Here is a 14,711-nt window from a genome sequence, read left to right on the forward strand (position 1 = left end):
TGGTTGTTTTGTTTCCATTAATCTAATTTCCCTGCTCCCTTACCTTTTCATCTTTGTTTTAAAGTAGTTGTTAACCATTTAGTCTCATGTGGATGGTTTCTCAAAGCAGCACAGTACTCACTGGTGATATCCTTTATTTTGTGAGCCAATCTGTTGTTTAGCTGAAAAATGACCTCAGGGGCTAGTTTCAGTTCAAGGTTTAAAAGTGTCTTTTCTTCTTAACAGTCATGGCCTTAAACTGATGGGAAATAGAGCAGGGCTTACCCTTCTAATCCTAGTTTCTTGGATCCTTACAGGGCCTCCCCCAGCCCAAAGATGCCCACATGCCAGCTAATGGGACCTGAGTTTTTGTGCCCCCTTGCCTTCAGAAACAGTACCTACCCTGGAAGGAGCCCTGGTGGTAGAGTGTAACTACTGCTAACCAAAAGGTTGGTGGTTTGAACCCACCAGTCACTCCATGGCAGTCTGCTTCCATAAAGATTACAACCTTGGAAACCCTGTGGGGTAGTTCTGCTTTGTTGCGTAGGATCACTATGAGTCAGAATCAACTCGATGGCAACAGGTTTTGGTTTCGAGGCCTACCCTGGTAGCCTCAGCCCTTGCCATGGTGGAGGGAGTGGTCTGGATTTCAGCCCCGTTGACCCCTCGTGTGGTCCTCTGCCCCGGCCCATCACCAGAAGCCACCTCTCATCGTATGGATTCACATCTTTCTTTACCTCGACCCCGCTTTTAGGTTGCAAATTCTTTGACCATCGTGTTTCACATCTTTGTGTCCCTTGTTACTCCTAGTAGGTGCTCGATAAGTGTTTGAAAAATGAAAACATGTATTCTAAGGTAATATTTTGAGAGAAAAGTTCTCTTCTGAGGAAAGTTCACAGATTTGATTTTTAAAACATACTACTGACACAGTATTTGTGCCTTACTCTTGTGAGCCGAGGAAAAAAAGTTGATTAGAATGTAGAGAGAGTTTAAGTAAAATTACAGTGTAAAGATTTATGTGTATTTTATGACACAAGGGTTTTTTCTTTTATCACAGTTTTTTTTTATTGTTGTAAAGATAAATATATAAACATACTTGCCAATTTAAGATTTTTTAACGTGTACAATTTAGCAACTGTAATTACATTAATCATGTACAGCCATCATCAATATCCATTGGACACGTGGTTTTAAAAGGACCTTGACAAGGAAAGTTCAGTACACAAGAGTTTGGTGAAAAGAGGAGCAAGCCAGGCGGGGGGAGGTGGTTGGGGGGAAATAGCTTATGACAGGGCAGGAAACAGCCTCACTGCCATGGAAACATCGACTTCATCACTGGAGCCGCCCTTTCCGTGTGAGCCTCTTACCCCTTCAGGCTCATGAACGAGGTAGGGGAGAGAATAATTGTTTTTGTAAAACATGTAGACCACAGAAGCTACTTTTGTCTCACTATATCAGATGGCTCATGGGTCACGTTTAGTGAAATCATTTTTCTTCTGTTGTGTACATTTGATGAAAACACAAAGAGATTTTCTAGTGCAACAGTGAGCAGCTCTGTCAAATCTCTCTAGGGATATCTTTCAGCTGACTGGGAGACCATATGTCTGTTTTTAGCTTCGCATCGATTTCAGAGAAAGCCAGTCCAGAGTATTATTTGCAAATCCAGAAATCACCTAGTACTACCTGCTTGCTGAGGTCACCTGTAGCCCCCTCACTGTGTCTCCACCATGGAATGGAGTGCTCCTGGGTTTGGTTAATTTCTGGTTAATGGAGAGTAAAACTGGAAAAGATTTAGACTCTTTGCAAATAGTTTAGCTAGAATTCTTTTGGAATGGAAAAATTTTTAAAAGATGAATTTTTTTGTGTGTCAACTGTAAAAAAAAAATAAAAATGGGTCTTCACCCCACCAGTGGAAAAAGGGGTGACTCCCTGTTGAAGGATTGTCCTGTGACAAGCTGATAAATAATCAGCCGACCTAACCCTCCTGAGAACTGGGACCTAAAGAAAGTAAATACTGCATGTCAATGCTCTGTTTTCTAATGCGTTAACAGTCTTTTATCTCAGGACTCTCTTTTGTTGAATTAGTAGAAATTTCCAAACGGGCGGGCGAAGGACCACAGCTGGACTTGGCAGCATCTAAGAAGTGTCCCTGCAGCCTCACACCTCACAGGGCAGCCTCGATCAGGCTTTGAGTAAACCACCAAACTCCTAAGTCTCAAGTTTCTTTCCTGTTCCTGTAGAACAGGAGCTATGGGAAGACAGTTCACTGTACAGATCAAAGCTTTGCCAGTTTGTAATCCGTTTGAGGCTGACTTAGCTCATTTCAGGGCAAGTTTTAGAGATCTACCTGCTTATGTAACAAGGGAAAAAATGTTACCAAAGAAAGGAAAGATAATGACATAAAGCCTGTGGGTTTTTAAAAGTTGGATCAAATTAGGTTTTTTCCAAGTCTGCAAAGGATGCGTGTAATGGTAAAACAGACATGAACATGGAGGAGGAAATGTGCGGTTCGAATTCTGTTGCTCTAAGCGAAACCTTTCCTTTTAGGGAATGTAGAATCTGGGGTGACTTGCTGAAACCAACTCTTAAAAGTGGAGTTTACCCTCCAGGGACATGATCCCCTGGGGTGAAGAAGGCTTTAGCAGCTCTGTGCTTGCGAAAGCTGGACAATGAATAAGGAAGATCAAAGAAGAACTGACACCTTTCAATTGTAGCGTTGGCAAAGAATATCGAATATACCATGGATTGCCAAAAGGGCGAACAAATCTGTCTTGGAAGAAGTACAACCAGAATGCTTCGTAGAAGCAAGGATGGCAAGATTGTGTCTTACATACTTTGGACATGTCAGGAGGGATCAGTCCCTGAAGAAGGACATCATACTTGGTAGAGGGTCAGCGAAAAAGAAGACGACCCTCAACGAGGTGGATTGACACAGTGGCTGCAACAATGGGCTCAAGCATGACAACCACTGTGAGCATGGTGTAGGACTAGGCAGTGTTCCATTCTGTTGTGCATAGGGTCGCTATCAGTCGGAACCGACTCCACAGCACCTAACAACAACTACCACACAAGGAGAGACGCTCCCGAGGAATCATCCTCCCCACCCCCTTTTAAATGTTTCCTAATTTGTGCCCAGCAGGAGTTTTTGGGCCAGAGCTGGTTGGATTCCTCCATCCTAGAGTGAGAAGGGGGTGCTGTTCTTGAGGCAGTGTATAGCTGTGGCTCTGAGCACCAGCCCCAGAATGACTGCAGGGTTCACAGGTCCATGGCCCTGGGCAAGTGCCTTAACCTTCCTGCCCTCGGTTTCTTCAGCTCTCTAGCGGGCATACTAACAGCACCTACTTCATAAGAATTGTGAGGATTAAATGAATTAATCCACAGAAGGCACTGAGAACAGTATCTGGTGCAAGGCAAGGTCTGTATAAGTGCTAGCTATTGTTTTTACCATCATTATTGCTGCTGCTGTTGGGGAGCTTAGAATGTGGTAGCTGTGGTGCCTGTTGATCCGTCCGACAGCTCAAAGCTGGCAGATCCTAGTGGGAGCAATGGAAAGACAAATGCAGTTCTCAACTCATGGCCTCCATGTTCAGTGGAGCTGTTGGCCTGAGTTCTAGTGTAGTGAGTGAATAAGGTTAAATGCCCACTTTTCCTGTTCCCAGGGCATCTTCACTCCCCACCAGTGGCAGATGGCTGGAAAGATGGAGATCTCTCCTGCCTGGGAACTGACTGTGCACCTCCTGCCTTAGCTCTACCCCTCCCCTCTCCACACACCTCTGTCCCTGAGGTATATATGGGGTTTCGGGGTCTTCTTTCTTTCCTTTGGCTTTATAATGGGGCCCAGGAGCCTGCACCTGTTCCCCTCCCTGACTCGGTCTGCCTCCTTCCACCCCCCTCGTACCTGTCCCGGGTCCGTATCTCCAGGGCCTGTATTGGAGCCACCAGGCCATCCCTCTCAGCCAGGCTCTTTCCAGCTGTTTTATTAATTCTGTTAGGATAATCTTCATTCATTCACTCAACAAATACTTACTATACAGAAAACTGGAATATTTAGAAAAGGCAAAAAGGATAATGTTACCCATCATTCTACCATTCAGAGATGGCCAGGGCAACCTTTTTGGTATGCTTTTTCCTGTAGATGAAAATTAATTTAGAACGTATAAAAAAAACCAAAACCAAACCCACTGCCGTCGAGTCAATTCCGACTCATAGCGACCCTATAGGACGGGGTAGAACTGCCCCACAGAGTTTCCAAGGAGCACCTGGCAGATTTGAACTGCCAACCTCGTGGTTAGCAGCTGTAGCACTTAGCCACTACCCCAACAGGGTTTCCTTAGAATGTATAGGTCTTAATTAAACCCTTAAGGAACCAGGCAGATTGACTATTTAGACCTGAAAGGCAATCAGGATCACCTGGCCAGACCCTGCCATGTTTTAGATGAGTAAGCCAAAGCTGGAAGGCCTCCCTTTTCATCCTGTTCCACGGCTTCTAGGTCAGTGCCAGAGGCTTGTGAGCCCTGCTTCTTCACCAGCCAGCAGTGGGAGCTCAGGAAGTTACTAACCTCTCCACACCCGCTTCCTCATCCATGAAGTGGTGATGGCAGCAGTGTCTGCTCATCTGATTGTGGTGGAGCTGAAATGTTAGATGTAAAGTCTCAGCACCACGTGGCACATAGTGCACATAGTAAGCCATCAGGGAGTGTTTGATGCTGCTGTAAAAGCGCCCTAAAGGGGCTGGGGAGAGGGGTACAAGTTTGCATCTTCAATGCCTGGGACCAGGGCACACAGAGCAGTGCTATAGGTGTGTGTCAGCAGGGTCAAATGAACCAAGGATGTAGACCACAACCCCTCGGGTTCAGATCAATCCATTTAGTCTTCAGGATGTTTGTCGCATGTATTCGAGTCTGCAGCTGGTCATTGAGCATCCTTCATGGACAGGGCACTGTATTGGTTTTGTCTTATCTTGAGATACCCATATGCCAACCCAAGTTTCAACTGCAGGTCCCAGATTCTGGGGGAAAATGACCTCATTCCCACAGGAAATGAAGGCTTGTCTGTCCAGAGATGCCTTTAGTCATGACTGTGTGGGTGTCCACTCCCTGTACCTGTGTTTGGGGTCAATCTGTAGTACCTGCCCCCTCTAGCCAGTTCTGGGGTTGAAGTTACTTTGCTGACTGAATGTTGCAGAAAACTGGAACCAGAGTCTATCTGTGACCTTCCTATTGCTCTGTTCCACCCTCTTCAGGAGCATCTGTTAGAACAGCAGCTGTGGTGATTGTGGCCTACCCAGGCCTGAGAGCTGAGGCAGGGCCAAGTATAGAGCTCAGTGCTGACAGGAATGGCACACTCATTCTCCAGCCAGATCATGTTGCAAAAAGAAAAACTACCTCCTGTGGAGCTTGGGCGCTGGTCAGGAAGAGGGAACTCTGATTTGTGACAGTGTCAACCTTGAGGAGGCGGAGCTCTGTTTCAAAGAGCAGTTACAGGGAGACAAAGCTAAAAATGACGTCTGTCCTAAAAGATACATCCAAACAATAATTTTCTGTGGTATCTGAATGAGCAATATGGCACCAATCTATTTGCCAGGAACAAAACAAGCAGTGATGCCTTTGTCTTTTATGAGCTGAATCACTCAAACATCTGTTCTTGGTAATATATTATCAGATATTCCTTTTGAAGTACAGGCAGTCCTGGGTTACGAACGTCCGACTTATGGACAGCTCAGACTAACACTTTAATGTTGTGTAAATTTCCCCTTACTTTGAAATGATTGAACCAACCCCTACTCAACAACAAATTCATCATAGTCATCTTCACAAATCATTAAAAGCTTCAAGCCTTTTCTTGCACTAAAGTAAGGCTAAAGAAGAACCATATGCACCTGCTCCAAATTACCCACAAATTCGACTTAAAGACACAGTTAGGAAGGACCTCGTTCGTAATCTGGGGACTGCCTGTAATTTTGTTCTTCAGATGCCAAAGAGTGACTTTCAGAGTGTAAATCAGCCACTCGTAGTTACAGGTGGAGAAGAATGGAGGCTCAGGTAAGGAGCAACCAAGCTCAGGTGAGCAAGCTTTAGGCAGAGCTTCAAACTGGTTCTGCCTGGTTGGAAACCCTGCTGGGAATTTGCATTCCTAATCAGTTCCCAGGCCATGCCAGTACAGATGCTTAGTGACCAATTCTGAAAACCACTAGTAGAACCAAAAAAAAAAAAAAAAAACCCGTTGCTATCGAGTCAATTCCAACTCATAGCAACCTTATAGGACAGAGTAGAACTGCCCCATAGAGTTTCCAAGGAGCGCCTGGTGGATTCAAACTGCCAGCCTTTTGGTTAGCAGCTATAGCACTTAACCACTACACCACCAGGGTTTCCACTAGTAGAACAGTGGTTCTAAAATATACTTAAGAATCACCTGGGGATCTTGTTAAAATGCAGATTATGATTCAATGTATTTGAAGTGGAAATGCGGATTCTCAGCAGGGGTTCAAAGCAAAATGAACTGGTTGGAAGCCCTGGCTTTAGGTTCTCCTCACTCCTGAGCTGAAGGTGCCCTGTGAAGCCTATTCCAATGAGACTGATGCCTTTTAGTTATTTTCATAGTAATAAAACCATGAACTGCTAAGTGAAATGACTAGGTTTATATGACCACGGTAGCACTGTTACTAAGGTGTGGCATCTGTTAAATAGAACACCAGGGAGAAGGCAGAAGAACCTCTGTTCTAGTTGTGACGACTTCCTGTTTCTGGGGACATGCACCAAGGCAGGTTTGTCCTCTGGCAGCATCACGGTCTGACCGGCACCAGCATTAGCCATCTTCATTCCTCTTCAAGCATAAGCCCCCGGAGAGCAGGGGCATCTCGGTGTCTTTAGCTCTGATGTCTTGCATTAGGAATTCAGTAAACATGTTGAGGTGGCGTGAGATGTGACTTGTGCTGCAGTATCCCTCTGAGTGGTGGTCATAACGCATACTTCCCTCCTGAGACTGAAGAGTGGTAAAACAGCCACCTGAATGCCATACAGGTCCTCACTTGAAGACTGACTGAAGAGGCTCATATTTTCATTGTCAGCTGTGTTTTCAGGATTGCCGAGTGAAGTGCTGGTTTTATGGGGCTGGTTGATACTCAGGCACCACCCTTCACCACTGGATGTCCTCTCAACATGGGGTCACCTTGTATTCGTGTCCCCAGCCCTCCTTTCCGGAGAACCTCTCAGGGCTGACTACCTTACTCATTTAAAAGCATTAAAAATTGTCCTGCTGCTTGACTTCTGGTGTTTGTCCTTGAGCGCTACCAAGAGCAGATGGTTACAGAAAGCAGCATTTTACATGAAATGCTTGACAATAAAACCTTAATATTTGTCAAGAGAAGAAAAAAAAAAAAAGCTCTGTTACTGCATTATCTAGAATAGTAGCATTCAGCGATGCTAGAGTTAAGGCACCACTCATGGAGCAGTGTATGTCCCCATCTTCTCAGTGTTGCTACATTTATCCCCAATAGGAAGACAACCTTTCCAGCAACTGTTAATTTCATCTCTCAGCCACTCAGATTGTGACTCACTGTTACATAACCAGCTGGTCTCAGCTCCAAGTTGTGCCTGCTCTCAGATTTTCAGGATGCATTTCACCTGCTGAATCATTATCACAGAAGCAAGTTTTTCTTTGCACCTAAGGCTGAAATAGTCTCCTTGTCCTCATCTGAATGCAAGAATGTCATATTAGAGTAATTAGTTGGAATATTTATTTGTATTTTATATCTGTTTTCAAAAGTTCTCAAGCCATCCTTGGCTGCTTCATATGTTCATTGACTACCATAGGTGAGCAAGGCCCTGTGTGGGTGGACCTTGTTGGATATATACCATATTTTTATGCAAATAAAAAATTACCTGTAAAAAAATTAGCATGGCGCACTTGCGAAAATACCTCTTTGCAGGGGGTGCAGTTGGCAAACATAGAATTGTGTAAAAATATGGTACAGTGGTATACGAACCAGACCCCATCCCCATTAGGAGGTCCAATCGGATGTCCAGGCCTCTTCCCCTCCCAGACCTCTCAATGCAGCCTCTCTCCTCTTGGCCCCATGGTCTTTTCTGGACTGTCTTCCATCTGCCATAGCAATAGCAGCAAGCTGGACTAGGAAGTGGGGCTGGCAAATAGCAGAGAGTGGAAAGAGACCTGCTCGTGATGTGCCAGGTGCCAGCTTGTATATGGCAGTCCCCTGAAGAAGCAGTGTTGTCTTCATTGTGCAGAGGAGGAAACCAAGCGTGGAGGTTAAGAAACTTCAGAGAGACTCAAGCCCTGCCCATTTGGCTAGGCTCCATGCTCTCCGTGGCCTGCACTGCCTCAGCTTCTGGACCATACGTGATCAGGTGGAATGTTTACTTGACCGGCACTCAGCCCACATTCAAATCCCCTCAATGATAAAATAAACAAAACCTTCTATTTTAATTTTTTAGACTCACTGCCGTCGAGTCAATTCTGACTCATAATGACCCATAGGACAGAGTTGAACTGCCCCATAGGGTTTCTAAGGCTGTAAATCTTTATGAAAGCAGACTGCCACATCTTCCTCCTGTGGAGCAGATGATGGGTTTGAACTGCCAACCTTTTGGTTAGCATTCAAGCACTCAACCACTGCACCACCAGGGCTCCTTTTCTGTTTTATAAGAAGCAAAATTCTGGTGCCTTTAATAGGACAACCTTCAAAGGTACTAAACCCATTGTCGTCGAGTCGGTTCTGACACATAGGGACCCTATAGGACAGTAGAACTGCCCCATCGGGCGTTCAAGGTGGATTTAAACTGCTGACCTTTTGGTTAACAGCCGTAGCACTTAACTACTGTGCCACCAGGGCTCCTCAAAGGTAATACATACTATTAATATTTATTGGAAAACTGACTAGGATTTTCAAAAGAGATGATTGTCTGAATCCATACAGCAGCCAGGTAATTTTGAATCTATTGCTTCTCAAATAAACCTGGAGATATTATACAAGAATAAATGCCTTCTTTATTGATGTTCTTTTTATATTGAGTTTAAAGTCTAGCCTTTTGCCTCACTCCCCTTCCTACTAGAAGCAGTTAATGACTAAATGTCTTTATTAAAGCAAATGTGCCCTTTATTTCCAGTAATAGTACCTTTGAAGAGCAAACTAATTTTTTTTTAATTGCTTAATGTAATCAAGAAATAAAGCCACTTTATGAGACAATCACAGTCCTCTGCATATCACTTGATTAAAACAGGTCACTCATGAAAAATATTACCTTCAATTGGGATAAAAAATTTGTTGACAACAAAATGGACGTTATTCTGACTTTAGTGAGGAATTACACCATTAGCACAGCTTGAGGTTAGAAAGCTTTTTATCTGAGGTGGTGGCCAAATGGGGGATGGATTATTTACTGTGATTGTTTGAAAATGCTGCTCGGTGTAACAGTGGTTTTAGATTAATTTTCTGCATCCTTTTAGATGTTGTCATTTGTTTTATGAGGGTCTATAAAAGTTTATTAACATTTACCCATCCATTTGAAAGATCCTGTTTGATTGATAGTCCATGAGATATTATGGGGTTCTGAGTCTGAAAAATCACAGAATAGCTTGTCTCATTGGCTGAATCGGAGGAGCTCTGAGTAGAAGAGGGTCCTGAGTCGGTCCCTGTTTGCATTTTAAGCTACTAGTCAGTGACCACTTCTGATGGTGGCTGTCCCTGTGAAATTCTCAAAGCTAAAGTCTCTTTGATATGATCTCATTGACATTAGTATCTTCTCTAGGGAATAGGGTTTTAAATTAAGGTACAAAGGGGTTACCCAACTTTATCTGGGTAATCCTAGGAATAATAAGTTAATTCTTTTGTTTGTATTGGTAATTTCCAGGAAGAAAGGGGTTTCTAAAAGTTTTTGTCACTGTCGCTATTGTGCCAAGCTAAATCTGAACTATTTTCTGTGCCCCCTCCATCTTGATGGTTTTAGTTTAAGAAAGACCATGGTTCTCACCTGTGTCCCTAAAGAAGGACCCAGCTTGCAGTGAAGTCTCTGCACTCTTCTGCCTCGTAACTGGGAGAGCATCAGGAGATCTCATCCTGGCTGTACTCTGGATCAAGCCATTTCCTTCTGCTGGGAGTTGTGTGTTTTCTTACATAGTGTGAGGAGAAGAAACCAGAAGATGGGGGTCTTCCAGCCCTAACATGTTGGGAATTCGCTGTGACCATGCTAATGGATACTGAAATGCTGGCATCCCTAGCACCCATTTCCAGAAGCTTTCACAGTTTCTTCTTGTGTGTATTGGAAGTTCAAGCAAAATGTAGACTTTCAGTGTGATGCCAACTTAGACACTTTAAAATATAGATTTGCATATTGTTATTGATAGCCGTGTGTTTCTTTGAGGGGGGAAAAAAAACCTTTTGTTTTTTCACCATTTCTCCAGGACTCTGGATTGATTTGGAAATGTCCTACAATGGGTCCTTTCTGATGACTCTCGAGACCAAAATGAATTTGACCAAACTAGGTAAAGAGCCTCTTGTTGAAGCCCTGAAGGTTGGAGAAATTGGCAAAGAAGGGTAAGGGGCTATATGAATTTCCTAACTGAAACTCAACCCTGGGGAACCAGCCTCCACCTCCCACCTTAGAGCAGCGGGTTGGAAGCGTAGTGTACCTGGATTTTGAGTGAGCTTCTGTGTTAAGTGCTTCCGGACCCCAGAGTACTTTGGGGAATGGTTTCCTAGTTTCATCTCCAGCAGACATCCAGCCCCCTTCACTCAGAGCAACGTCAGGTAGACCATGAGTCCTCACCTCTGCTCAACTGTGGCAGCGCCTCTGAATCTTGGTGCTAGCAGTGGTATCTACAGTATCGATTACCCAGAGAGCACCTCTAACTCAGAAAGGCAATGCAGGCTTGTTTGAGCAATGATGCTCCCTGAATAGAATCATCATTAAGAAAGTTCTTCTTCAACTTTCAGCCGCAGACAGTATTGTGTGCACCAGGCTCAGGTCCCTAGGGCATCTGTCAGCTTTAATCATAAAGTCAGAAATATTTATAATTAGATGATCAATTTTGTAGCCAAGCCGGTACTCCTAAAGTGGCTTAAGAAGCATTTTCCCTAAATCACATAGTATCGATTTGCTTAGCAAATTCCTCTCTTTGTAGATGGTGATCTGCTACACAGTTTGTCTGATTTCGTAAAAATTTCAAATTTGTGGGATAGTTGATGGAGCATAATTTTTTACCCTTAATGCCTAGCATGGAGAAGATAGCATTTTTACATTCCCACGTACCTCAAAAATGAGTCCTTTTGACTACAAAGTTAAATGAGTATTATTGTTTTTACCAAATTAAAAATGCTGATTGGAGTCTGCTTCCCACATCTTTCTTCTTTCACATGAAATTAACAGTATGATGACAGGAAAACGCTGCCAGGAGCCACCTTGTCAGGGTCTAAATATAAGACACAGACTCAGGTTTTTGCTTCGTTATGACCCTGACCTAATGTTTTTATTCGTGCTGTGGTAAAGCGTACTGGGGGAGTTGGGCCCTACAGTTGAATGTTCTTTTACTTGGATTATTCTGATTTATCAGGGTTGCTTAATGAAATGCCCCTCTTTTAATAATTGGAGACTTTCACCTGCCATATGCTATCTAACCTTTATCTGTGCTGTTTTCCTTTCGTTTTTCTGCTATTTGTTAAAATGTGTTTGGACTCGGCAATCTGTGGATTTGTATTTTCTGGTGAGTGGTATTTATCAACTCTGCGTGTAGCATTTCATACCCTGTGAGTGCTGAGTCTTGGTGGTACCACGTGAAGCCACCGAGACACTTGTCCTTTCATCGTCTTCCTGGATATAATGGTACAGTCTGAGGGCCTGAGACAGGGAATATTTCAGACGCTTTCCTGGCAAGGAAAGTCTTACCACATGCCCCCAGTTGGAATGGCTGGGGCCCTGATCTCGAATTTCTAGTCAGACTCAACTTTTTGTCCCTAGATGTCCCCACCCCACTTCACCCCACCCCCACGCACAGCTGAGTGTCATCAGTACAACCTCATGAAGTCAAAGTGGTAGAGCTGGCTACCTAGAAAAGGAAGCACTGTAGACAGAAGCAGTCACGAAATCTCTCGACAGTGAGGCCTAACTAAATTGGAGCCTGACAGAATAAGCTTCAGTCAGAGCATTTGTGTGAGGAGCTCTTTCTGGACCCAGTCCTGTTGACACAAGTGCTGGAACCTCAGCCCAGGCAGCTCCTTGAGATCTTTGCCCCTTAGGCGTTCCACATGGGCTGTTACTTGTGGACTCCCTTGGCACAATTTTATGTTCATAAACTGATCAGAGGATGGACATATTTCTGAGCGCGCAGTACTTTTCTAGACTGAGTGTGAAGGGCAGGTTCTTGCCTTGCCTCTTCCGGGGAGCAGAGATAATGCCTTTTTCAGATTTCTCTGAAAAGAAAGCCTCTGCTTTAGGAAGACGATAGTATTAAATTTTATCTTTAATATATTTCTGAAGTACCATTTTTCCTCCTAGAAGTCTGATATAAAATGTTTTGCTTCTTCCTGTGAGAGTGTTAAACTAAATATCAATGTGTCTAATTGGCTGTCCTTTAATTTTAAAAGCAAGGAAGAATATAATCCGAAACACTTCATTTGGGACATAAAGCCTTGGAAAAATGGATCCTTAGGCTTTTTTTTTTTTTTTTTTTGGTCTAAGGGAGCCCTTTGGGAATCTGAGCGCTCTGGATCTTCCTCCCAGAAAATGCTCCAAATACACCATTTGGTCCACAGTTTCTAGGAGCATCGAGAGCCTCTCAGGCCCATCCGTGGTTAAGAACCTAACCCTAGAGATGATTCTAGAATCCACTTCTTCACTTCCTCACTCATGAGCATATGGAATCACCCTGAGGCCGAATACCAGAGGGAGACAAAGAAGTCAGTATACACAGCAGCCCTATGAAGCATGTGACTTTTGGCACTGACGTTTTCCTTAATGTTAAACCTCCCTCGCCTAAGAGCAGAATGTCTGAGTTAGTTGGCCCCCAGCACTTCCTTCTTCCCTGTGGCTGCCTGTGCAGGGCCTGTCTCCCCAGCCAGCAAGGGTTGCCGTTTCCTGCTCTGGTGGAACCCTTCGGCTCTGTCTCACTGTTTTCTTCAGTCTCTTTCAAGTGTGCTAACAATTGTGCTCTCAGGGAGTCTCTGAGGAGATGCTGCTCAACCTGTGAGAAGTCCTACCTATGGGTGGGAAGTTTGTTCACGCTGTTACCCTGAGGGTCAGAGTGAGAAATTTAAATCTCTGTTACTGTGTTCCAGTGACGTCCTTTCCCTTTGAAATGTGTGTACACTTCATATTTGCAGGCATTTTTCTTTTAGTCCCTTTATTTCCCAAATGGTTTTCTCGTTACATATTGTAATTAACGTAACTCTTAGGCAGTAAGGTACTCAAAATGGAATTCAGCATTGTGAGCTGAGCAGTTTTAACTATAGGAATTTACATGAAAAGGACCAAAACAAGCCAGTAAAGGGAACATTCTCTGAGTTGGGTGCTCTTTAACTGAATAGTAGAGCGGAGTGTTTCCTGTGCGTAGGCATTTGCCCTGTTCACGTTCTGCCACAGCAGCTCCCACTGCAGCCTGGGCCCGGTGTGCAGATCCCCACGTGGTGGCCCCTCTGACCTGCATATTGGGTCACTAGTCCATAGTATGCCCGAATCCACCACCTTCCCAGGGCCTGAAGTTCTGGGTTTGCAGGTGACACCGTGACTCAGTCTGGTCCCATAGGTGCATGCACATGTTTGTCTGTGACAGGTGTGTGGGATGCATTTTTCTTAAAGAAAATGAATATATTCACATGAGTGTGGTCCCCTCAAGGCAAACACCTCTCACAGGGCTGTTTAACCTAGTTATGCATCTTTCCCTTAAGCGCTTTTGAAGCTTATTTTTAGAATTGCCTCCAGAGTCTGTGACTGTTTTTGTTTTTTTTTACTATCCTGAGTGACCACAAATCATCCTGCTTTGTAGATGGATTGGATCTTTCAGAAATTGCTAGAAGACAGTCAGAGATGATAGTGATTATGAGACCAAGAAATAAAATGTTTGGTCCTAGACAGAGTGTCAGTGATAAAATAATTCACTCTTTCTTACATGTCAGACACATCTCCAGAAAGGTTTTTAGCAGAGGCAGCATAACTAGAATAAAGCCGCCCAAGGTGGCTCTTTGAAAGGATATCACGCTCATCTGGAACTGAGGCGTGTTTAAAAATATTAGGCTCATTACATTATATCACATCTTGTATAAAGATGGGCAGTGTCTCTTTCTCTGAAGTTCCTGCCGAAATCACAAGGTTGAGATTATAAAATGAGTGTCCTTGATTATAAAGCTGAACATCAGCCTCATATTTACCTATACATCTAAGAAGTGTTGGGTGTCACATAGTAACAGCTCCCCGTACAGAGAGCAGAGATACCATTCAGACAAAATCAGAATTTCATGTCATCTGATCTGCTTTAGCTGGTATAGTATGATCTAAATTATTAACTTTAAGCCACAGAAGTTGTCTTGCTGTCTGTACTGTGTAGGATTAATTCAGGAAACTGAGCACTCACTGCAGTGCACAGCCTTTGATGGCTCTTGCCCAGGGCCCCAAAGCTGCCCGGTGTGACAAATGCCAGTAGGCACACGAGGGAGCTGGTGGCTCAGCAGATTTCACCGTGGCCCCATGTCTTCCCAGCAGCCTTTTGTGCTTTGTGGGTGAGGAGCA

The 14,711-nt window shown here is 44.0% G+C and overlaps 1 protein-coding gene across 5 annotated transcripts in view; it reads left to right on the forward strand.

Moving 5' to 3' along the window:
* TEX2 (testis expressed 2) overlaps window positions 1-14,711 on the forward strand; it is a 126,561-nt gene that overhangs the window by 99,151 nt on the left and 12,699 nt on the right. For 4 of the 5 annotated variants that reach the window (XM_064270908.1, XM_064270912.1, XM_064270909.1 and 1 more), the window contains one exon: window positions 10,396-10,528. The exons of the other annotated variant lie outside the window; for it this stretch is intronic. In XM_064270908.1, coding sequence (XP_064126978.1) covers window positions 10,396-10,528 — 133 coding nt within the window. The remainder of the gene's footprint in view (window positions 1-10,395; window positions 10,529-14,711) is intronic. 5 annotated transcript variants of the gene reach the window in all.

The sequence above is a fragment of the Loxodonta africana genome, chromosome 18 (assembly GCF_030014295.1).
Source record: "Loxodonta africana isolate mLoxAfr1 chromosome 18, mLoxAfr1.hap2, whole genome shotgun sequence".
Classification (NCBI taxonomy): Eukaryota; Metazoa; Chordata; class Mammalia; order Proboscidea; family Elephantidae; genus Loxodonta; species Loxodonta africana.